This window comes from Calidris pugnax, unplaced genomic scaffold (genome assembly GCF_001431845.1).
Source record: "Calidris pugnax isolate Ruff unplaced genomic scaffold, ASM143184v1 scaffold273, whole genome shotgun sequence".
NCBI lineage: Eukaryota > Metazoa > Chordata > Aves > Charadriiformes > Scolopacidae > Calidris > Calidris pugnax.
The window spans coordinates 6425400-6450941 of record NW_015094508.1 but is presented as its reverse complement, the minus strand read 5'-3'; the positions used below and the strand labels follow the sequence as shown (position 1 = coordinate 6450941).

Below are 25542 nucleotides of genomic sequence, written 5' to 3'. Positions count from 1 at the left end.
CTGTCTGTGCTGCAGCCTTGATAAAGCACGCGCTCCAGTAAATAGGGTATTTCCTGTCTAATGCGAAGGGTTTCTGCAGGGTTATCTGCTCTGCAAGTCAAGGCACTTCATTTGGTTAACATCTCCAAACTATTGATGCTTTGATCTTACAGGTGTGATGTATGATGCTTTTTTTTTCTTTAAATAGCACTTGTTAAATATTATAGACCCGTGGCTCCTGATTGTTGTTATTATTTTCCAGTAAGGTGTTTCTGCCTTTTTTTTTGCATCTTTTGAATTATGTAGAATAAAGATGATCATACTTAGCGATTATTTAGGCCAGCCCTGTGTATTTTTCCTCTACTTCTGATAGTAGCTTCCTACAAATCTTTCTCTTTTGAAAGAGAAATATTTGTGCATTGAAGAATTTAGTTAAATACCTCAGTATGATAGCAAAAGTTCACATAATAACTTGGTTTGTGTCTATTCCCAGAAGACAAATAAAATTTAAAAAAGAAATTCAAGAAGCAGTGGGATTAAAATGAACCCAACAGCATGTTCTCAATAGGTTGCATGATACAAAGATGCAAAAACTGAGTTTTGTGGATAATGAAGCAGAATTATGCAGTGGGATGTTTTATGATCCTGAGTGTTCTTTCTTTCTGCTCTCTGCTCCCTGCCCAGTTTGTGTGCATTACAGACTTTATCTTGTGTATAGCTGTTTTATGAATATTGCGCAACTATGGAGTTAGTAGTTAGATCAATACTCTTTTTTTGTTACATAATAAAATATTTATCTCTGTAACAAGTTAAACCTGAATTAGTTGTTTTAGGAGGGAACAGAACAGATAGAAATATATCTACTTAGTTCTGATTTCTTGAAACTCTGCTAATTTTCTCCTATGTGAGAAGAAGAAAAATTATCAATGAAAATTGCTTAAAGTGAGAGCAGTCACTGGAGTTGAATACACTGAACATATATCTAACTCGCAAATACAGTTGAGAAGCCTTAATGAAGGACCTGCGTACTTGTTTTGTAATACACTGGAGGGATGTCTATTGAGAGGCCTTCTGCAGCATGAGAAGTGTCTGCACAACAGTCTTCTTTAGGTCTGAACAGCAGAGATTTGGCAGATATTTTTGCAATTCTGTGATTTTTTTTTTTTTTTTTTTCTTAGCAGATCTTTTTGCAATGATGCTATCTTGCATGCATTTGAACCCTTCAGGCAGTCCATGCAGAGGGTGATCATGTCCAGTTGGTTGCATTTTAAGTTTTATTTTCCCTGTAGATTTTGTTAGAAAGATGAAGTCAACAACAGGCCTCCTTTTCTGTCTGGTTTAGGAAAGGTGAAGTTGGTGGCATGCTGGTAGGTGGTAGTAATGGTGGGGAAGGAGGTGTTGGCCACAAATGTGTGAGTACCTAGAGAGAGACTTTAGCTTGCTGTCAGTGCATACCTGCCCAATAGCAGAGTCTGAAATGCTCACTTTAGTGTTGCAAAGATTTAGGACAAACTCTGCCAAACTAGGGCTGCCAGCAGCTGCGTATTTCATCTTGGTGTGTCATTTTCGTTATGTTTTGACAGCACTCTCATTTCTTCAGACTAAAACTGGCCTAATTTAAATTGACTAAACCTTAAATACAAAAGAGTAAAACCTGAATCTCTACATTACAAGAGTTTAAATTTAAATTCCAAGACCCCTTTTTTCCTAGCTCATTAAAGACTGAATAATTCTTCACAAAGATTAGGATGTATAATAAGTAGAATGTCTGGCAGTATGTGTTATATTTCAAATATAGTATATTATATATTTGTCTTTATATGTATATATTTTATACATAAAATATGAATGTATATATGTATATGCTTACGTATCTAATATGCATGCACCAAATTTGGAAAGTATATAGTCAGACATGTAGTCTAGTAGAAACACATCAGAAAAATAATGCTAGGGGATACTAAATGGATACGAGTGGAAGACTTAAATTGTGTGTTACTGATAGTATATCTTAACAGCATTCAGACGGTTTGCCCATTTCTCTCAATGATTGTAGCACCTTGAGAATTTAACCTACTTCAGTTTAGCAAATAACTCTGAAAATTGCATACTTTTGCTTTCTTACTCTTCAGTCTCCCTTAGCTATAGGGTAAAACAGGGCAGCAACAAATAGCTCTGAATGGAGCCTGTGGATTTTGCTCATGTAACCCTAATTCCACAGTATTCAGAGAGGAGCAGTCTTAGTTGATTCATTTTCTTCTATAAGTGATCTAAATGTGAAACTGCCATTAACTGTAGGCTATGTGTGACTTTCTAGATCAGGAGATGCTTCATCAAATACAGTCTTAAAGGTTCCTTTTGTCAAGGAAGCTGCTGCAGTATCAGTGTGTGTCATCTCTTCGTGGCAGCTGTTTTTTGCATTAGTTTGAGTTAATGTCCCACAGAACTTCCCTGGATTGTGGAGAGCTTGGAAGTATTCATCACTCTGCTTTTTAATGCAAAAGGATTCTTTTTCTTTAAAAACAAAAAAAACCAAACCTAAACAAGCTAAATTCCTGACTTTAAATGTTTTAATTTTTTTAAGTCAGTGCAGTGTGCAGTGTTGACTCTTCAGTGTTGCTGTTCGTGAAGATAGTAAATAACTATGAAGTCATAGGTTAGCTAGCTTCATAACAAGTTAAATATAACTGAAATATAACTTAAATTTAACTTTCCTGTGTAAACAAAGTGGCCACATCTCAAAGTCTTGCTGAGGACAGCATGTTCCTTCTGAGGTAGTTTTCAGCTTTGCAGTTTTAACACCAGAGAATTTGTAACCAACTTTTCTATCCCTAGAGCCTTTATGGGAGCTCTGATCTTGCATTATTAGTCTCTCGTCTCTATGTGGTCTGGCTTTGCATTCTGGGTGTGGCAATAGCTTCACTTCTCTGCTCTTATATTAGCAAATAAAACATTTTGTTTGCAGCTTCTCTTAAAATAGGAGTTGCCCCCTTTTAATCTTTACCTTCAGCTAAACCACTGTATTACACTGATACCAGAATTAAGAAGCTGTGTTGCAGAGTAGTGCTGCGCTCAGCATAGCCTGTGAAAGGTGGTGAGCTGCCGTAATAGCTTACAGCCAAATCCATCCTCATTACGAGTGTAATTATTAATAAGTGAGGATGTTGAATTGAAATCATTATAAATGATTAAAGCAGATGCTAAATTCCCCATGAAAAACATGGCAAGTGGTAATCTTTGTCGATATAGCCTTCTTTCCCTACTTTTTTGGAAAAAAGCAATTAACCTTTGCTTCCAGTAATTTGCTCACATATTAGCCCTTATTCTGAGAAGAAGATTCCATTTCAGTGCATACCTTGCAATTTTTGCCATTTCTTGGTTACTCGTACATTAGGATGGATATTAGGAAAAAATTCTTCACAGAAAGGTTCATCAAACATTGGAACAGGCTGCCCAGGGAAGTGGTTAAATCACCATCCCTGGAGCTGTTTAAAAGACAGGTGGATATGATGCTGAGGGACATGGTTTAGTGGTGGTTTTGGCAGTTTTAGGTTAATGGTTGTACTCGATCGTAAAGGTCCCTTCCAACCTAAGATGACTTAAGGTTTTACTTGTGTGAGGAAACCTGCATTTAGTATTTCAGCTCTCTATTGTCTGTCCTAGAAGAACTTGATTTCTGCTTCAACTTTTTATTTTATTTAGTGTTTCAAAAAGCTTGTGGAGTATAGCTCTATTTAAATGGTCATACTGCTACTTTTGTCTTCTGCTTTCCTAGTTTCAATCTAGCAGTTCCCACCATCTCTGCCCCAAACAGCTTTTGCCTGATACGGAAAGAGCTGTGGCTATTTGAGGAGTAAGATAATCAAGCTTTATGCAACTGGTTTTCATCTTTCAGCTGCTCTAGTTCACCCTTGTTTTGTGAGTGACAAAGCTGAGCTCTTTTTATGTAGTGTCTTCTGTCTGTTTTTATCATGAGTACTTCTCATGGGAAGCATTGATCATCTGTAGCAGCTGGAGAAGTGACTTGGAGGTTAGTGCATTGGGCCTGCTGCTGGATTTGGGATGAAGAAGGAATTCCTCCATAGTGAGACATCGTGAGAAGTCAGGATAGGGAGGAGAGGTGTGAGTGGGCAGGAGTGTCAGTGCCAGAGAGCAGGAGGTAAGGCAGAACCTCTCTCTGGGGAATTTGTAAACCAAATACGAAAGTATAAATTGGATTCCAAGATCAGGAACAGTATACCAGTAGTCCAGGGCACTGCTGCTATGGTGTAATACCAACTACTTCCAGATAGATAGTCATCCAGGACTGCCACTTTAAGTTGTGGGCAATAGGCTAAAGTCCAGGAAAGAACTTCCTCTGGCAGAGGAAATGACAAAGGGAAAAAACCAAACTTTCTATTTCATTCAAGTTTTCTGTGCACCTCAAAGTTTAATTATTGTTTAAAATGACTTTTTTTTTCCCCTTTTGTTCTCCTCTACTCCTCTTCTCCTTGGAAAAAAAAAAATAAATTTTGTTTTCTTCTGTTTTTCAGTGCTTTAAACCCTGTGTCGTGTTGCTGGCCGGACTGCTGGTCTCTTCTCTGTGCCATGCAACCTGATCACAACATGAAATCCAAGGCTTAGAGAATTGCATTTTGAGAGTGTAGCATTCTGTGGTTTACCAAGGTTTATATTTCCCGTAGTTACAATCCCTGTAGACCGTTCCTGCTCTGCTATAACTTTCCTGCAGACAAAGAGGCTTTCTTTCAGGGCTGTGTCTTATCAGTTGGTTTATCTTGTCAGATTTGAATGGGAGAAGAATAGTTTTATGAAGACAATAGAAGGGGAAAGTTACTTGATGTGTACAGAGATATAGGAAAAACGATTTTGTCTGCAGAATGGTTTTAACTTCTAAGATTCTTTTGTATATGGAAGATTGCTGTTTCAAGGCTTAATACAATTCAGTACGTAATGCTTTGATACTTCCTTAGTGTGACCCTGCTTCCCATTTGTGGTGTTCTGGCAGCTTAGATCATCTTTCAGGGTTCCCTGAAGATTTTTTTTTTTTTTCCCCACCCACAAAGAGCCTCTTCTGTAATAGCATTATTCTGGGGAAAGAGTTGTGTTTCACAGATTATACAGGATGGATAACAGAATTTCAAAATCTTTGTGAAACAAACTGAAAAAACCAAACCTACAACAAGAGCTCTAGGGTGGAGTTGTCCTTTCATGCAGTTGTTTGCATCTTACTGTCTTATTGGTAAGACAAATAGAGGAGACTTCATTCTTTTATTTTCTGTTTCTCAATAGAACATTTCATTTGAGTGTAATAAAAGATAAATTCTCCATACAGCTGCAGCACATCAGCAAATAGCAATTTTTTTTTTTTAATGGCAATTGGAGGCAAATTTTTCTCATTACGTAAGATCTTGATGCTGAAGGTAAGGCCATCATACTCCCCAGAAATAATTCTTAAAAATAGCTCCCCAAAAGGATCAAGGTATCTTCAATTAGATTTCTTTGATAATGATTTGTGGAAGATGTCACGCTAACTTCATCTGAAGAATGTCAAGTTGGAATTTTAATGTAAAAGTGAATACAAGGCAGTGACTTACTTTTGCCAGAATTTCCTTTGTGATGAAACTCTCAATTCTACTCTCAATTTCTGATAAAACTGTGAGCGGGGGCATTGGAACAAGATGGAACAAGATGATCTTTATGGTCTTTTACATCCCTTCCAACCTAAACCATTTTATGATTCTATCTGGAATCATCTTTGTAGGAAAATCAACGGTGCCTAGAATTTGTTGACAGTAATGTTTGTTTTGCATATCCAGGGATCAGATGCTTAAAATGTATTCCCTCCTTGTGACAGGAGACGTGGTGAGACTTTAGATCTCAAACTCCCGCCACGCAAAGCTGCTTTGAAGTCATGTAATGGGGTCTCTTAACCTCAGCCTGCACCACAGATGTCATAGTGATATCATCACATCAGCATGGATCGATGCAGTCTGTGTCCCCTTTAATGAATGTCTTATGAACACCAGAAGTTTGCCCTGGATTCAGTTTTAGATTGCAGAATTGCAAAGGACGGTTATTCAAGCTTTTAAAAACAAGTGTAGCAGATAGAGTGAGACTTTTCATGGTATAATAGAAGAAAAGTTACCAAAAATACAGTGACATTGCATGAAGCCAAAAGTAAGAATTTGGCCCACTCTTAGGTATGAGAAAAATTGAATATGACTCTTTAACGGAACAATATTTAGAGATAGGGGAACCAGTATGACTTTGAAGTTGTTGTCTAATGAAATACAGAATATTTTGTTAAGTTCCATCATTTGAAAAGTACATTAAGTGCTGAGTATGTTAAAAATACTTACAGAAATCTGAGGTTATTGTAGACAGATTCCTAAAAACACTTATATAATTTAACAGTTGGAAAGTGCTCTCTGTTTGTTCAGCCTAGAAATTGCAGTGTGTATCTTATATAGGTTTTTTCTTACTTTTCCAGCACTCTAAATACGAATCTTGCAGTCATTTCATGCTTACTTTCCTTACCTAGATGTGCAGTAATGATAAGTATATACTCATGAGTTAACTCATTGTTTAATTGCTTATAATAAAGTGATACAGTGAGTCACTGTGCAATTCATGCAAATGAACTTTGCATTAACCTGTTACACAATTGGGAATGGCACTTGTTGCTTCACAAAACTTTCTTCAAGGGGAGATTGGTCTTAGTGTTTACTTTTTTTCCATATTGCAGGTCTCTTCTATACTGCTTTTATAATCAACATTTCCTTTGGCTTTGTGTGTTAATTTGGTTTTTTTTATTATTTTCCTGGGTTTTGGTATTATTTTGGGGTTACTTTTGAATATGTTTTGCTTAGCTGATTATGCTATTAAACACCATCCTTTCTTTTGCATTTTATTCAACTTACACTGTAGCAAGACTAATCAGTCCTGCTTTCTGTATTATGTGAAGATCATAATGTTACAAAATTCATTTCTAGAGACATCTACAAATGCGATCTGAATCTGCTTCTGTTGGAATCTACTGTGTTAATGGAATGGTTTTATGTATTAATGTTTTCCCTTTCAGTAGTTTTGAGGCTTTTTTAAAGCTTTACAGAAAAAAAAATCGGATTGCAGTGCCGTAAACGTTAGCATATGCATTTAAGTTTATACACAGTTTTGGTCTCTAACTTCAAGGTACTATTTTCTTTGTGCATGAATGTTTGCAGTATTGGGGATTTATATTTATGAGAATATTTTTTGTAAAAGAGAAAAAAAGAAAAACACTTCTGCTAACAAGTAATTAAAAACTGTATGATGTATTTCAGAAAAATATCTCCTTTCTCAAGTTTAATGGATACGTTAATTTACTATTTATCTCACCTAATGATCTTGAGATTTGGGAAATTAGTGGCTTTGCAGATGAAAAATGTATGAGTGAAAAAAAATGCATTCATCTTCTTAGGCATCATCTGTTCCATTGACAAAAGGCACAGATGCGAAATTTATCTCAATAATTAGATTTATAATTATTGTATCACTCAGATTGATAGATCATTGCTCTTCATGGCATGTGATTTGGAGCTACAGTTCATGCAACAGAAAAAAGATTTAATCACTGAACAGTAACTCTAAGTTTGAGACTGTTTTTCATGTTATGTTTGTATATTTTTATATCTTATAAGAAGTGTATGGCAGAGAAACAAGCTGCAGTCAGGGAAGACCATTTTGTAAATGACTCTACAGGGGAATATTGGTCTTTGCACAGAACTGCAAACGTGCAAGCCTGAAAAGTATCCATGGTGCATTTTCTTTGGAAACTGCTGTCTTTGCTATTATCCAGTATGATTGTAGACTTCCTGGACGTGCCTACAAAAACAACAATAGCTCTTTTTTTTAATAGGAGACTGGGAAGTGAAGGAACAAAGTAGCAGAATCTCAAAATGTCAGTATGCGGTTCGTGCAGTATTTCTGATGCTAATGTCTTCTTTCCTCTCTTTTTGCCTGCAGTTGTAGAACGAGCAACAGGAAGAGTTTGATGGGCAATGGCCAGTCTCCAGCTCTGCCTCGACCTCATTCACCGCTCTCCGCTCATGCAGGTGATTTTATGTTTATGGTACTACTGCTAGTATTAAAATCTTAAAATGTCAGTATGAGGAAAGGAAAACAAGACAATTTCTCTGTCCCGCTGCTTTTCTTTCCACCATTTGTAATAGCAAAAGGTTGCATTTCATTCCATCTGAATTGCTTCTGTGTTTAGATCCATAAATACTGTGTTATGGTGAGAAGTAGTCCAGAAATACCTAACATGGATCACCTATTTCACCACCTTGCATCCCAACATTCTGATGTTTTTTTTTCCCACATACCCATTCCCTTTCTGGGCCTCATTCAGTGTGAAAAAGATACAAAAATAGGTTATGCATATAGTAAGGTAGTGGAGTTGTTAGGTGGAGTACTGCATTCTCTTCCTGGTACTTTTGCTCCCTAGGATTTGTGGTGCTAGGCTCATTGCTGGAAGTTTTTGTACTTCACTTCACACAGCAATAAATTGATGATCATTTTGTTTGGCTTCTAAAGCACCTGAAGCACTTAAAGATTGAATGGACGTCCATAAGTAAATATTTGACTGATAAAGATTGTCTTCGTTTTAAAAAGCAACATTTTTGCTATATTAAAACACATTTTCTCAAAGGTTTATTGTCTTTCTATGGTTTTTGGGCATTATCTGTAACTACACACCAAAATGAAAGCCCTGCACCAACTCTTGTGTAGGCATTGACACTGAATATTTGGGAGAACTGCTCTCAGATGGGTGCTAAAAGAGAAGGTGCAGAATTTCAGTTGAATTTTGGAGGAGGATGGTGAGTTTAATAAGACATCTCCAGTTTTCTTGTGGAAGCAACATTATTAGAGAAAATATGGTGTTGGATTTCAGTCTTGGCTATCACCAGGAATCCAGACCACATGGAAGATTTATGAAGAGTTGAAGGCATTTAAAACAAAGAAACAAACAAAAGAAAATATGTTGCAGACTAGTTTAGAACTGAAAAATAAAATGTTGGAATGTCTGGGATCCCTCTCTGGGCCTGCCAAATACAGAAGTTGCCATTTGGAACAGAGGATCCGTGGTCACCATTTAAAGAGACTTCTGTTGCGCTGTGCTGACTTGGTAAGAGCCATAGCAATGCTTGCTGTGAGAACCAGCACGTCTGCTGCTGTGAGTGACTTATTACTATCTGATTGGAAATTGATGGCTTAGACCAACTATGCCTCATAGTCTTCAAAAGTATGGATTAACCAGCACATATTGCCTGGGACTTGAATATAGGTTGTGTATTTGATAAATGCTGCAGAGTTCCTGTCTGGCAATGGGCTTGTGCTTTGAGCAAGTTGCTACGTCTTTGTGAATCGATTTCGTAAACCATAAAAGGGAAATAATATTGCTGATGTCACAGCTGTTGGCAAGTATCTGTGAAGGTGGAAAACTGATTACTATAAGGATAAAGACAGGTTAAGCATAAGCTTTTCTTCTCCTTAAACTCAACAACGTGTACTGTGTATTCAAAAAACCTACTGTGGAAATTTGGCAACTTCTCCAGTTATCCAGGATACTGTAGGTTCTCTTAATGCTTATACGTTCTCCTAAGGTATGTGTACCAAACACTTCAGCAGCACTAGGAAATCTCATATATGTGGTGGAAATTTGCATGTGTATGGCTGGCTCTATTATTAGCTTGCCTCTCTGTGTAGTTAATTATAGTAAACATTCGCACAACCATTGGCTCCTAGCTCAGCTGGCCAGCGCGCTTAGACTAGTCCCCTGAAGGGGCAATTTGAAGTTAAAGCGTGCTCAGAGTCACCCTTGACAGGTTTTCTACTTTGTCTAGTGATCAATTAGATACTGCCTGGAATTGACTTGGTAGGCAATTTTTTTTTTTTTTCATTTTTAATTTGTACTTTGAATCACTGTGAATGTCATCCTAGTTCACGTAAATAAAAAAAATGCAAATTTTGTGGTTAAAAGCATGGCGAGGCCACCCAAGTTATAAATTTTTATCTACACACACAGTAGGGGTTCAGTGTGTCAAGTGTTTAATGTAGATAAAACCTTGGTAACCTCGATCTTAAGAGACATTGTGGATTTCTGGTGATGCTGTGTTCTTGTGTTGTCAAAGCCAGCAGGTCTTGCCTGCATTGGCATCTGCACTCTCAGCTCACCTCCCTGCTCTCTGTGGTGACCTGTACTGGAGGCCTGGTTTCTTGCAAAGTGTAGCAGGAGTGGTGTGACAAGGGACGCCATGTGCTGGGTTTATTCCTCTGAGAATAAAAGCAGTCCTTGGCTGGGAAAGATTACTCCAACTCAGAGAAGCCGCCTTGACTCCATTGAGAGAACTTGGTATATCTCCTCTCCAGCTAGATAATTTTAGGGTCATCTTTGACTACATCTGGAAAGTAGTTGGGAATTGTGAGATTCTACTAAAAAGAGTTCTCTAAATCAGGAGTGTTTGTTTTCCAGTCTGCACCAGACCTTCTATCAGAAGTATCCACTACAAGCTCCGAGTCTCAGAGGGACTGGAGACCCTCTTTAACACCTTCACATCTTTCTTATTGTTGTTTGCTGTTGGAGGAGGAAACAATAGAAGCAAAATAGGGAGAGGGAAACAAAATAATTTCCAGTCCTAGAGGAGGATGGAGCAAGCTAAATGTGCAGCAAAGTATTGGTGCTCACATTCACTGAAAACAGATTTATTCATAATTTCATTATTCACCCTTGTCTCCTTCACATTGCATCTTTTGATGGGTCATTCTTTTCTCACTCGTTTTTGCCCAGCAGTTCTCCTGACTGTAGGAGAAAGAGAGAGGTTCTTCAGTCCTGTTTCATCTTCTCAGCATCTTTATACGTGCATAAGAGCTACTCTCTTTCCACTTTTCTCTTGTTTTTATTGTGCCTGCCTTCAATACCTTGCTTCCCCCTTTAGGAAAAGCCTAAAATGCTTCTCTGAGTCTTTTAAAAAGTCAAAAGTGCAGTAAAGACATGGGCTCTGAGAATTCCTCTTTCCTATATTTTCTAGTCCCCTTTCTTACCTTCCCTGTTCCTTGGGGACCTCAGGGACCCTGTTCAAAATAGAGTTTTCTTCTGGTTCGGGAGCAAGGAAAAGTAATGTTATACAGGTCCTTTGTAGTACTTCATTAGGAAGATGAGCTGTTTTGAGTGTGGAGAGTCAGAACATGTTCATCTGTCACCCAGGTGAGTGTGGGTCCTAGCTCAAGTAGAAGTCTGTCTTGTGGTTCTCTTTAAAATGTGATTTGAAACACAAATTTTGGACTTATTTTAATATGCTTGGACATAACGATATATACTTAACAGCATTATAGGTGAGAAATTATGATATTTTATTATTTCTGTCCATATGCAACAAGGTTACATTTTACTGTGTCTTGGAAAGTTAACTGAGCTTGGGCTTGCTATGTCAGGCTGACATCAAATTGCCCTGACACAACCTTCTGACATAGTTTTAAGAACAATCATGTTTGCTTCAAGGTGAGAAACTTGAAAGGAGATTTCTGAGGCCACTTTCAAGGTCCAGACGTACTCTGAACATATGTACATACTAGAGTTCACTTTGCTTTGGTTTTGGAAAGGAAGCGCCCAAAGGTTCCTCGTTGGTGACTTTCCTGATTCTGTGAAACAGGAAAATGAAGGAGGTAACCTGCTGTGGTTTTGAGTAATTCAAATAGAAAGATGGGTAGATTAGGCATGACCCTGATTGCTCATGCCTTTTAAAAACCATTTTGGCTTCTGGTATCATAATATCAATGCTTGTCTGCCAGATCTGTTTCTCTTAGGGCACAATATCCCACTACTGTACTCCCTACTGCCAGGGTACTCCAGCCATCTCTGGGGAGAGCCTGCTGATGCCCTTACTGAAAATAGTTCCATTAGATACTTTTCTTTAAGTGAACTAGGTTCGTGACATCATGCGTGTACCATTTTAGTTGTTACTGCAGGTTCTTATCCCTTTATTTTAGGCTATTAAAGCTGAAGGGAATCAAGATTGTCAGATTCTTCAAAATCCACCCAGGAGGATCAATTTCTATTAATTACTGTCTTGATAATCTTCAGTGCTATCCCGGACCCTTCTTGTATAGCCCTAGTAAGATTGTTGGCATTGCTTGGGAAGTCAGTGCCTCAGAGGTATCTGAAGTCAGTGTTTTTGTCCCTTGTGAGGGCACCTTTGGGTCTACAAACAAACGTGTTCCCTTCTGTCTCAGCTCATGGCTAGTTGGGACTATGGGCAAAATAAATACTTAGTTACCTTTTATTGCATCTCATACCTGCAACAAGTTTTACTTAGACTGCTAGTTTAAGCTTCCTGTTTTGTTTTTCCCCAAGACCTCACATTTCTGAGGGCAAAAGAGTGCTGTGGATTTTCTGTGTCAGCTGAAGCAAGGTGTGTGAAGGAGTGTTACGAATCTCAAGGTGGAGCTCTCTTACTCAGAGTGCGCTGCATTAGCACTCATGTCAATATCTGTGGCTTTGCTCAAGAATGTTTTCATCTCTCATATCTGCAGAGCAATCATTTAGAGGTCTGGCTGCACCTGCGGAAACAATGTGCCATTACTTCAGACCTCCTGAAGAGTTCAGGTTGCTTCTAGGTAGTCATAACAATCTGGATTGAAGTTAGCCAAAACAGATTGGATGTAAGCAGCGGTTGGCAGCCAGTCATGAGTGGTGTTCCCAAGGGCTCAGTACTGGGGCCAGTTCTCTTTATTATCTTTATCAATGATCTGAACAAGGGGATTGAGCGCACCCTCAGTAAGTTTGCAGATGACACCAAGTTGGGCAGGAGTGTGGATCTGCTTGAGGGCAAGAAGGCTCTACAGAGAGATCTGGACAGGCTGGATCAATGGGCTGAGGCCGGTGGGATGAGGTTCAACAAGGCTGAGTGCCAGGTCCTGTACTTGGGTCACAACAACCCCATGCAGTGCTACAGGCTTGGGGCAGAGTGGCTGGAGGGCTGCCCAGAAGAAAAGGACCTGGGGGTGTTGGTCAACAGCCAGCTGAATATAAGCCAGCAGTGTGCCCAGGTGGCCGAGAAGGCCAACAGCAACCTGGCGTGTGTCAGGAACAGTGTGGTGAGTAGGACCTGAGAGGTGATCGTCCCCCTGTACTGGGCACTGGTGAGGCCTCACTTTGAATGCTGTGTCCAGTTTTGGGCCCCTTACCACAAAAAAGACATTGAGGTGCTGGAGCAGGTCCAGAGAAGGGCAACGAAGCTGGTGAGGCATCTGGAGAACAAGTCTTATGAGGAGAGGCTGAGGGAACTGGGGTTGTTTAGTCTGGAGAAGAGGAGGCTGAGAAGGGACCTTTGCTTTCTACAACTATCTGAAAGGAGGGTATAGAGAGGTGGGAGTCGGTCCTTCTCCCAAGTAACAGGCCATAGGACAAGAGGAAGTGGCCTCAAATTGCACCAGGGGAGGTTCAGATTGGATATTAGGAAAAAAATTTACGTTGAAAGGGTTGTTAGGCATTGGAATGGGCTGCCCAGGGAAGTGGTTAAGGTGCCACCCCTGGGGGTATTTAAAAGACACAGGTAGACATAGTGCTTAGAGATACGGTTTAGTGATGGTTTTTGTCAGTGTTTGATTGGGCTAGATGATCTGAGAGGTGCTTTTCAACCTAGGCGATTCTATGATTCAGTATTGCTTTATTTTAGAAGAAAAGCCTCTTGAACATAGTAATAATTCTTCAAGGTTCATTTTAGACCCACATTCTTCCTTGCAATATTGTTTTTTCTCCCACATGAAGCCTTAACTGAAGGCACTGGCTGATCTCTAGTTTAGATGGATAGTCTTTGAGGAGGACCAGTGGCCCAAGTTTAGCATGGTGATAATTGCCCCATATGAGAAAGTCATATATAGGGGTCTCAGGCAAAATTTTTCCCTCCTCCTCAATTTTCACTGTTTGCTCTGGAAATGTAAGGGGATTGTTCCTGCACAGGAGTCTGTTGTTAACCGTTATAGATGCAAGCTGAATCAGACAAGAACTGAATATTTAGATAGTTTTTTTAACTGTTAGCCTCACTATCTCAGTCATTCTCAGATTCATGTGGTAGGATGGGAGGGAGAAACAAGTGAGACAGCACCACACTGAAGAAGTAAGTGAATTGTGCAGGGTGCAAACGGTGCACGAGTAGCGCCTGCCAAAGAAGGGACAGATTCATTTGTAAGCAACAACGACCATGAAGGCTGGTGGGCTACAGTAAAGATTTAGTAGTCCAAAGCTTGGAAGCACATAGAAGAGGCATAAGGGCTGAAACTACGGGTTAAAAAAAGGCAATAGGAAAAAGGCAATGTATGCAGCAGATATGTATCTGTTATCTACATTAATTACTAATACAGTATATGTAATGCCCTTTTCCTCTCGGCAGGACTTGTAGCTACCTGCAGAAATAATTTGTGTTGGTGGAAAGTCAGATTTTAGTTTGCAGCTGAAGTCTCCCACTATGAATACGTGTAAAGATCATAAAAGATTTCAATAATAATATCAGCTTTCACTACATAAAGTCTTTCTCTTTCTTAGAAAAATAGAAAGCAAATCTGTACCAGGTCATTTCTTTGTGTTCAAACCTTCATCGTTATTAGTAACTTTATTAGATCAGTTGTTTGGACATCCTTTGCCTTTAGAGTTTGGGCTGGAAACTGTTAAACCTGATGAAAGATTCCTTTAATTTTCGCATGAGCTGTAGGTACATTCAGAGTTATGGGAAGCAAAGGGTTGCAGCATCAACTTGGACAACATCTTGTGCACAGGTCATTAATGGGCTGACTGCCTGCTGCTACGTGGGCAGGTCTTCTGCACCACCCAGCCTGCGAAGCGCATGATTATAATCTCAGCAAGGCAGGGCATTCAGGTGTCCCCACCTCAGTAGTCACAGGAGCTTGTTCCTGTGGGTGATACTAACCCCTAATGATTAATAGTCGCATGTGGTGCTTTTTCACTGTATCTGCTGTAGGAGCAAGATTTAGCTGTTAGGAGCAATGCTGTAAATCTTACTTGTCTGTATTTCAGTAAAATGTTTCACGTTGTGCCACTAAGACAATGAAACAGGACAAGAATTGCAAGATAAGTAGGAAATGTTTAAAGGGGAAAAGACGGGGATTGTGCTAAAATGGGAAATGCTATGAAGCAGGAGGCTATCAGTAGAGTCCTCAGGTTTTGATTTTGTGGCCAAACCTTTTTAATCTTCTCATTAGTGACATTGGCATAAAATTACAGTAGCTGATGCAAATTTGGAAGACATCTGGTATGAAACAGCACTGGGAAACCATGTTGAAGTGACTGAATGATCTTGACGACATGCGGCATGGGCTCATCTGTTACAAGGAAGTTAGAGGAGGATCTCTTTCTGGATCAGATGATGTTTGCAAGGACCAGTCTAGTTACCTTTGAAAATCAAATCTCTGAAGATGTATAATGGCAGTAATTTTCAATTGAATTTGGGGAGATTTCATGCTGCTGTACAATGTCCTGGTTAGATTTCATCTGGAACACTGTGTGCTTTTATGGTCATGCATGGTCAGGTGGGATCACCTGCGGAGAAAGACTGGTAGGCTAGAATGTAAGAGCTTTTTGTGTAAGACTGAAAGACTGTTACTTGCTTGCCTTACCAACAGGAAGACTGAAAAGCCTGTACTACCATCAAAATCAGTCAGAGGTGTTTTCTTCATGGAGTGGGAAAGGGAATGTATGCTGGCCGTGTATACCAGAATGTGGGATTTCCTGAAGAATTGTCCACTGAGCATGGCAAAGACCTTTCCTGTTGAATTTAACAAATATATGAATGGCAGTTGCCTAAGGTGAATTATAGGTCAAGGAGGTCTTAACCTCCACTTGTAATCCTTTTTCTAGGATTTTTTAGGTCCACCTTGACCTTTCTAGACAGACAGTATTAGAGACCTGGCTGCTAATATTCTGTTCCCTCTACATTTGGACTTACTGCTTGTATCCGTAACTTTGTCTGATAGATGTACTTTAGCTAGTGACATTGAAGTATAGCAATGAACAAAGCTGTTTCCACTGTACGTTTTAGTTGTGTTAGGCTTTGGATCATGCTAGAGACAGTTGCGTGTGTGCATCAAATTTAGCTATTTTAATTGTAATCCTGTGGGTTTTGTGCGAGGTGGGTGATAATGAGTACTGATTTATTACATTGTATTTGAAGCAAAGAAGAATTTCTCTCATATTGCAGCCTGTATACTGTTCTGCTTTAGCTACAGTCTACATTGACTAGATTGTGAGGAAAGGAGGAGCAAGTTTGTAAATGAGTGAAGCCTTTAATGTATTTTCCTGGTGAAATATGTGGAAAGCTGAAGATTAAAAAACGATATTCAGAATCCTACTTTAAAAGAAAACTGGTATTTGAAGAAAGGAAAATAATACAATATTTCAGTTATTCTGACTGTTGTCACATGTGGAGTAATAGAAATGGTTTTGCTAAAATAAAACTTTTTATTCAGTCTTGCCTTTCAGTAAAGTAGAACTGTTGCAGCAATTTCAGAGCATCTTCTAGTAGCTTAGAGTCAGAAGAGGAAAGTGTAAGTGATAAATTACGTGTAGATACAACTGACTTTTAAATTAAATCCCAGTAAACCGTAAACTGCCGGTATTTTAAGTAGTGATCAGAACATGCAAAGTATCCTGGCAAATGAAGGAGCATGCAAACCTTCCTTGCTTTTCCTGGGGAAAGTTGTTTGCTGGTGTGAAGCGTAATTAATCCAGGTCTTGAAATAGCTTGAGCTCCTCACCTCTGAGCGGATCTCAGTGGAAAGCAGAAGTATTCAAGCTGATTCTGCTGCCCAGCTGTGTGTTCTGCTGACTGACACCGTGTGTTACGGCATGAAAGTCAGACCTGTAACTAACTTTGGTGGATGGTTTCTTGTGCAGTGTTCACTTTGCAGTGTGGGTTCACCACCAAGTAAACACAGAGGCAGGTATGACGCATTGTTACATGGTATTACTGTGGTGCTGATGTACTCTGATTGAATTTAAAAGACCATCAAATAACGACATCAGGACTTCAAGCTGGATTTGTCTTTGATCCACCAGGAATTTGGGGTAACAATTACCACTAATCTGTTATTCTGTACTAATAGAAAGTCATTGCATCTGAAAATATTTCCTAAGTAGGTGGCTATTAAAAATACATTAATAATATACAGTGACTGTAACATATTCCTTTTTAAATGATTTAAAGCGTCTTCCCTCTGTGGCAAAGACACAGGACTTCTTGAAGCAACTTACAAAACAATCACAATTTAATTAGTCTCAATATAGTTTTCTCAACAATAGCTGCTTGCAAAATGAGCTACCCTGTGTGTTGTCATGAGGTAGAGTATTGTTTTGTATGTTGAGTGCCTATTCATTGTGTCTCCCAGAGGATACTGGAGTTAATTGCTCACCTAATACCTGACCACCAGTTAGGTTTACTTTACCAGGTCAGAAACATCAACAGTAATCTCAGCAGCATAGAGGTACCCTAGGAATAAAACCTACAACAGCCAGCAGATCCCAAAGAACAGCGGGATTTGACTAATAAGCAAGCACTGCACATATGGACAGAGAATTAACTGGCACTGGTTTTTATTTCAAAGTCTCCCAGGTATTGGCTTGCAGATGGGTGTATGAATACTGTGATGGATGAAGGTCACATACAAGACTCTGCTTCTAACCTCTCTTGCTTTTGTGGCACCACACCTTAAATCCATGATAACATTAGCTAGTTCTCCACTCATGTGGGGTTTGGATTTTCATTTTCTGTTTCCAGGCTTGTCTGAGTTATTTGACTACTAGATAAATGCACAGGATTTAGTATCCGTTATGTATATGGCTTTACCATTTTTGTTATTTTCAAAGCTCATCTGCTGTTGGAAATAGTACTTGAAAATTTATTTTCCTAATAACAGGATCTGATGCTCTTCCTGAGTAAGACTTTGACTTCTTCAGGTTTTGTCCATAAGGAAGTGATCTTTGTTCATACTAGTGAAATAACTGGCAGCATTGTCTCTTCAAATCCCCTGCAATAGCTATAAAATTACTGCATTCTTCCACCATGTTTTTTGCCTCTATGTGAAGCATATGTTCTGACTAACTGATGGACAGCTAGTTATCTCATTGAGTGCTAAATACGTGTATATATCCATATATAACTTTAAACTATATATATACACACACACATATATAAAACTTTAGCTATCAAAGGGATTTGTTTACAAACCCCCATATGCTGGTTTGTCAAATTGTTTCCTGTCAAAAGCTATTTGGATCTCATCACATTCAAGCCTAATTCCCTGCTTTTCTGCCAGAGATTGAGGTAACTTCTTTGTCTCTTTCATCTTATCTAAGTCCACAAAACACTCCAGATTACAACTAATTTTTTCAAGTGCAGTAGCTGAAGTTTGTGACTGTTATATCTGCACAGTGTTACAATTTTATTTTTAGCTTATCTTTATTAAATAAGCTCTGGTAGCAGCAAAAGAAATCCACTTAGCTGTTAAATTAAATGAACTGTTGCTCATAGTAATTTGATGGTTGCAGTTCATGCAGGACAAGAATAAATTGTGTTGGTCACCAAAATAAAGATTGAAATCTGTGCCACATGTGCTGTTTCAGATTCCCTCTGCTCACCCCCCACCTCCCCTTCCCCTTTGGGGAATGAAAATCCTTGCCACCTTGAAATTATCGAGGCCCTGAGAAGTGTCTGAAGGGTAATGAAGAAGCTGGGGTCTTCAGGGGGAGGAGGGAATGTCAGAAGGACATAATTCAGCTGTGATAGATAAACGGGGGGGGGGGGAAGAAAAGTTGGAGATACTGGCCAGCGAGAGTGGAATCCTTGTCTCTCGGGGCTGTGGGAAGAGCAGCTGCAAAGATGTGATTTAAGCACAGCTCAAAAAGCATCTTGCATCTGTTTCTAGGAAAAAAAAAAAAAAGAGGAGGCTTGGGGTTGGCTGTTCTCTGTGTTTGCTACCTAATGGCTCCGTGATTATGTTTTCTTGAATAGAATTAATGGGATCTGTTAAGGACATCACTATAATAAATGCAATGTTAATTCAAAAATTTGAGTAGAAATCAAGGCCACTTGAAGTCCTTTTAAAAGACTCTTTCTATTGTACTGGCCTTTTTACACATAGGTAGTAATTTTCTCCTCAAAATCCAAATGTTCATTCTAGCTGGGCATGCAGGAGCTTTTGTTTTTCTTTAATCTGTTGCTTAACGTTGCAGTCTTGTTACGTGCAAAAATAAAATACTAGAATAAATAAATTACTTTTAATGTATTGTTATTGTAGTCTGTTCACTATTTAAGGAATGATTGAGTTTTAGATGTATGCTAGTGCTGCTTTACATCAAATCATTCTAGCTTTGGGTGGGTCTTTGGGTGGGGTTTTTTGTTTGTTTTGGGATTTGTGTGTGTGTTGGTTTTTTTGCTGTTGTTTTGGGGTTTGTTTTAGGTTTGGTGTTTTTGTTTTTTTTTTGTAGGGGTCATCTTTATTTCTTCTTCAGATCCTGTGACTCCTCTAGTTGTAGGTGCTGAGGGGCAGAGGTGGCAGGAGCAGCTCTTGGCAGCTGCTGCCTTTCTGCACTCATGCCGGTCAGCAGGAGCTCGGGTGCTTTAATGTGAAGAAGTAACAGACCTTAAAGTTACAACCTGTTTACAATGCACAGTTGCTTCTCATCACAGAGGGTGGTTGCTTTTCCATGCCTTGATCTAACAGAACTAAGGGGGGAAAATTTCAGTCAGTGTATTTTGCCTTTGAAATGTGAGTTGAAATAAGATTCTTTTTCAGAGTTTATTTTCTCAGAGACTGTGAGAGAAGAAATTATGAAATTAGTTTCTAACCTGCCTGGAAATGCTTGGATTAATATGTCTGAGTGTTTTTCGTGGGTTGGCGTTTTTTTTTTTTTTCTCTAATAATTATGTTTTTGTGTATCTTCTCCAACAGGAAACAGTCCTCAGGATAGCCCTAGGAATTTTTCTCCCAGTGCCTCAGCCCACTTTTCTTTTGCACGAAGGTAAGAGGTTGGTTGTATCACGCAGCATGCATTTTGCATAGAGGAAATGTTGCTGGACCCAGATATTGAAAGATGATTGCAAATATATCTGTCAAATCTCTCACATAGCATGACAAGTATTATCTCACTTATGTAAACCCTCCCAAACTGCAGTTGCAACTAAGTTGTACTGGATGATTGATACAATGCAATCATAGCTTTTTTAATTAAAAAAAAAAAAAAATTGTAATATATCCAATTTGGACACCATCTCCTCATCCACTGAGTTATGGGAAATTTTAAGCTACATCTATGATTTTTCATATTTTTTTCTTAACAATATAGAAAGTGTATCTCTTATAATAGGACCATTATAAAGGTCCTGAATTCAGACACTGATTTTATTGGCAGCAGTACTACCATCCCCATACCTTTAATACCTGACCTTGACCTGTTTCACTATCAGTAGCACTGAGACAGTCAGCTCTGTCAAAAAGTATTGTGAGGATCAATTAATGTGAGTAGAATTTTTAAAGATCTAACGTGAATTTGAAGTGATCTATGAAGTAAATTATTATTAAATGAACCGTAACCAAAGTTGATAGCGTATCATGGCAGACTGCCTGTTTGTTCCACTGTGGTTGCCTGTCACTTGACATTTTGTCAGCCTACCTCAAATAATAAGTTCATTAATTTTAAGCCTCGGAGGGTAGGCAGAGTGTATATGTTGACCGAAGAGCATATACACAAAAAATGTAATTGGCATGCTTTAGCTTTCTTTGTCATTATATAGTGCCAGGCATGTAACTGTTGCATTTGCAATAAGAAGGCACTTGATGCTATGGTTTTACTTCCTTCATTTTGGGATTTCAGTAATGTAGCACACAAGGTCTCCAAAGTAAGTGCAAGAAAATGGCTTAACTCTTTTTAAAAGCTGCAAAAGGAAGAAAACTTTACTTGTGTAATCTTGTCAATCTTTCTAATAGCATATGATGTCACTTCTTTAATCAGCGCCTTAAAATGGAGTGTTTCTTTTGAACCTACTTCCTCTTGATAGTATCTTTAAAAAAAGGAAAGCTATCTCTTCATAGATTACTTTTGTTCGTGAGCATATTTTTGGAAAGATTCATTAAATCCAGAAATACCTTATAATGGAAAAAGCAGATGTGAAAGACTGAGCATTACTTAGAAATACAGCAGTCAGGAAGTAGTTTTCCCTTCCCACCCATAATCAACAGAAAGTTTAAATCATTATGTTTTTGTGAACCTTAAAATTCAAGAGGAAAACATGAATTTGTATACCATTTTATCATTTGGATTTTGATCCATTTTTAGAGCTCTAAGTAAATTCTTTAATTAAAGGAATGCTAACAAAATAAGTTTCTGTGATTTCAAAATATTTCACCACTTCACTAGATTCAGGAAACTTCTGTAGAGCAATTTTCTGTGAAAACTGATGTTGTTCTGCCTTTATAGTGAAAATGTTTGATGACTCTTAAGTTTAAAACAACATTAAGTAAAATTTTCTTGCGAATTTGGTATGTGTCTTGTGGCTGTCATCATATAACCTATGATAGCATGCGCTTTGGTGGTCAAGTGACCTGTAGTTAATGAGAGCAGTTTTCAGACTTCTGACTTCATGTCGTTTCTGTTATGCTTTATAAATTTAATGACAATACAGAGGAAGGGAAGAACAATGTGTGTGTGTGACAGAGCAGGTTGAAGGAGCAAAGGTGAAGTGTTATAGATATATGGATATGTACGGATATTCCTTTCCCATCCACTGCCCTCCCCCCAGTCAGTGGGGATACCAAAAAAGCTAGAGAAGTGTGAGGAAGGGAGGGAAACTCATAGGAAATGGTTTGGATGCCTGCTGTGGGAAAGGAGGGCTTCCCAGCATAGCTGTTTCTCATCAGCTGCTGGTCAGGGCACACAGCAGGGGCAGCAAAGGGAGCTACAGTGGGATGGTGGCCCTCAGCCATGCTGCCAGCTGGTGCACTGGGCTGGAGGCAGCCACCCCTCAGCAACCAGCAGGAGTGTCACCTTCCTCTGCCCACATCTGGTGAGGTGATCAGTGCCCAGGAATAGCCTGCGTCTCTGGGAGCCACCGCTTGGGCCTCTTCTGACGGTACCTACGAATCCAGCATCTACAAGCCCAGGGGTGGGAGGACAAGCAGGACAGATCCTGCTTTCTAGAGCTGCTGGGAAAGTGGGTAGGACCACACTGTAGGGCAAGGACAAGTGGTGTATGAGAGTCCCAGGGAAAATGCTGTAGGTGTGTCCTACCCTATTTTCCCTTTTTCCCTTATGGATGCCTCCTAGTCTCCCATCTTTCCTTCCCAGTTATCTTTCTCTGATATCCCATTCCCATCTTCCACGGCGCTTCTGGCTGAGAACTGCTGTGTGATGCAGGAACCCAGTTCAATATGAGTTATTGACTAAGGAAGTACTTTCTGTCGCACAGCTGCAGAATATATAGGAGAAAACTCCTTTTGGAATTGTTCATTTGTCTGAAGTAGCTCATGAATACTGAGGGAAGGGGAGAAGGGAGGAGAATTAATGATTAAAAACAAAATTTTGTTTTGGAGAGAAGTTTTTTTTCCAGAGTTCAGTTATTGATACAGTCAGCAGTCCCTCTTCTTATATTTTTAACAGTAATTACATACTGTAGTTTATTTTCTCACAGTGTATATATTAAAAGTCCCAGAGGCTTGGTTTGATGCTTGTGCATGGATAAATGGGAGTAGGAAATAAGGCATTAGAATGGAGAGAGACAAGGCTTTTCTTAGACAGTTGGCTTGAAGAGTAGGGAAGCTGCATCAAGAGGTTTAAGGTTCCTGATTTGGCATGACTTCTGTTCTTCTCTACGGAATGATACTTTTTGTGTAGATCAGACTTGAGAAGTGATCTTTGTACTGGCTGCAAAACAGCTTCAATTCTCCTTTCCCCCCCTGTCATATAGTTTGTTAATAAAAACATGTCCTATTACTTATTTATGTATTGCTTTGCTTTTTTTAACATATTTGATACAATTGTACTCCAGTCATGGTCACCGAAATGACAGGTAAGTGTTACCTCCTCAAAAATCCAAACATGCTGCCATAGTTGTTTTTTGGTTTGTCACTTTGAATGTTCAAGTTCCATATTGTCTGTGTAGCTAACCTCAAGCAGTGAACAGCAGAAATTGGTTTTATGATTATTTTTCTTTTGAGTGAGCATGATTTTTGCTGCAAAATTGTTTTTCCTGATTTACATATCTAATATTTAACAAGTTTGTGTTTACCTTATCATTCTTTGCAGTTACTTGGCATTAGCCTGCAAGCTTGCTGGTGTCCTGTACTGATGTCACTTAAGACAGTGCTACCCTTGTATTTCAAGCAGACTGCTGTGGTTATTCTGTGGTTCAGAGCATTGTGTTTGCATTTATTCACAAGTTTTTAATTTGCTTCTCATTAATTTTCCATCTGATGGACCTGAGAGTTTTGAAGAGTCCCTGAGGTCCATTTCTATGTGTATTAGTGAGACACCAATTCTGTGGAGCTGTTCTTTCACTTTCCAATTGTTTCATCTTGATAGATCTTTAACTAGCCAAACTGACTGAAAAAATAAATCTGTAAGCCTAAGATGTCCTTGCTGAATGCTTGTTTATTGTGGTTCCCTGTGAGAGTTTGTTCCTTATTGAGAACTGTGTTTGTATCATGCATTTGGAACACATTTTTAATACTTCCACAGATGTTTTTTGTATTAGGATACTGCAGTATTCACTTGACTAACCTTGGTTTCACAACAGGACTGATGGTCGCCGCTGGTCCTTGGCTTCTCTCCCTTCTTCTGGCTATGGTACAAATACACCCAGCTCAACTGTTTCTGTAAGTATCCACTTTGCTGTGCTGATAGTTTTCTGTTACATGTCTTAACTTCTTGAAAGTAGCTTCCTTCTCTTAGGAGAAGGCAATGTAGGTTTTCTTACATTGAATTAATATGGGGTACAAAACTGCTTTACTTAGCTCAGAGGCTTTAGGCAATGTGTGCTTTGCTTCAAGATATTTTCTGGTAGTGAGTAGTGTTTAACTGCCCCCTTTTGATCTGTGGATCAGTAAGACACGTACTGCCTTAGCCAAACGGTAGTTAGATATGAAGTCTTACGTGAGGCTGCCTTGATAATGAAAAGAAAGAGAAACCACTCTATGACATGATTCGTCCCTCCTAGGTTAGACTGCTATCTTAAGATGGGATGAATCATGCATTTGCCTGTCTCTTTTTTTTTGCGATAGTGAGATATTAGTGCATGATAATAGGTTAGATATTTAGCATTTTAGATGACTGTAATTAAAATAGAATAATCCTTTGGGATACATAATAGGATAAATGTTAAGTCTAAATTGTTAATTTTTGCCTGCTAGAGCAATGCTTCTGATGTGATCTTGTATCAGCTACCCTGCCATGCATGTACCATCTGACTCATGATGTGCACTGTGGCAGTGCATGAGATCTTGCTTCAGCACTTGGAGCTAGGCAGTGGGAGAAGTATGAATCTGTAACTTTTGCACATCATGTGCACCTCTACACAGGAGAGGAAGTACTGGGTCATGTAACAGCACGGAGCTACGCTGTCTGTTGTGACAGTCACACCTGAGAGACTGGGAGACAGAGGTGTGGAGAAAGCCTGCTTTGGAAATAGCAAATACTTGGCATTTTGACAGTTATGTTACATCTTCTGCAGTAAAGGGCTTAGTCCTTGTAGATCCAACTATGACTCTTCACAATTTTGTTTTTGTATCTTTAGCCTTGTTTTTTACCGTAAGGATTGCATCATTAAAAGTACTTTTTCTCTTCCTGGGTGTATCCTGTTCCTATTGTGAAATTGTTGAGTTCCATATCCTATACACTGTTGAAATGTGACTGGTTTATGTTATGATCAACTCTTATTTTATTTTTGTCCACAAAGGGTTCTAGAAAGTCAAGTCAGTTCCTGCTGACTTCAGAGCAGGTTGAGGAATATCATGTATCTTAAGAACTGTTCCTCGGAAGCACTGATTTCTGACCTCTGCTTTCTTTCCTGTGTAGATCTTACTTTTGCCAAGCAAATTGCTTAGTTTCACATTAATTCCCTAACCACTTTCCATGGTACGTGTTTGTGCGCATCTCGTTGGAGCTAGATCAAATATGCTCTTCACTTAAAATATATTAATGTAAAGGAGGTTATGTTAAATAGTAAGTAATTGCCATAGCAACCCCATCATTGTTACAAGCAACAGGCTTGTGCTAGAAAGGAAATGAAAAGCTGTGTCAGAAACATACCAAAACACAGTTTTAATTTTTGATCCGTACTCATATGATTTTTTTTTCAACATCCTCAACTCTAAAATGGTAATTCTAGTTCATATACTTCTTTCCCACCTAAGTTTATCAACTACTGTATGCATGCTGGAACGTGGAGCAGTTCTACATAATTTTTGCATTTCTTCTGAAAAAATATAGCACTGTCATTTATGGCCTTAGATATCTCAACTTCT

The 25542-nt window shown here is 38.9% G+C and overlaps 1 protein-coding gene across 5 annotated transcripts in view; it reads left to right on the top strand.

Moving 5' to 3' along the window:
• MAST4 (microtubule associated serine/threonine kinase family member 4) overlaps positions 1 to 25542 on the top strand; it is a 234460-nt gene that overhangs the window by 150580 nt on the left and 58338 nt on the right. For 3 of the 5 annotated variants that reach the window (XM_014965035.1, XM_014965032.1, XM_014965033.1), the window contains 4 exons: positions 7984 to 8072; positions 19978 to 20047; positions 23070 to 23090; positions 23817 to 23895. In XM_014965035.1, the coding sequence (XP_014820521.1) occupies positions 7984 to 8072; positions 19978 to 20047; positions 23070 to 23090; positions 23817 to 23895 (259 nt within the window). The remainder of the gene's footprint in view (positions 1 to 7983; positions 8073 to 19977; positions 20048 to 23069; positions 23091 to 23816; positions 23896 to 25542) is intronic. The other 2 variants (XM_014965031.1, XM_014965034.1) reach the window with 1 other exon arrangement.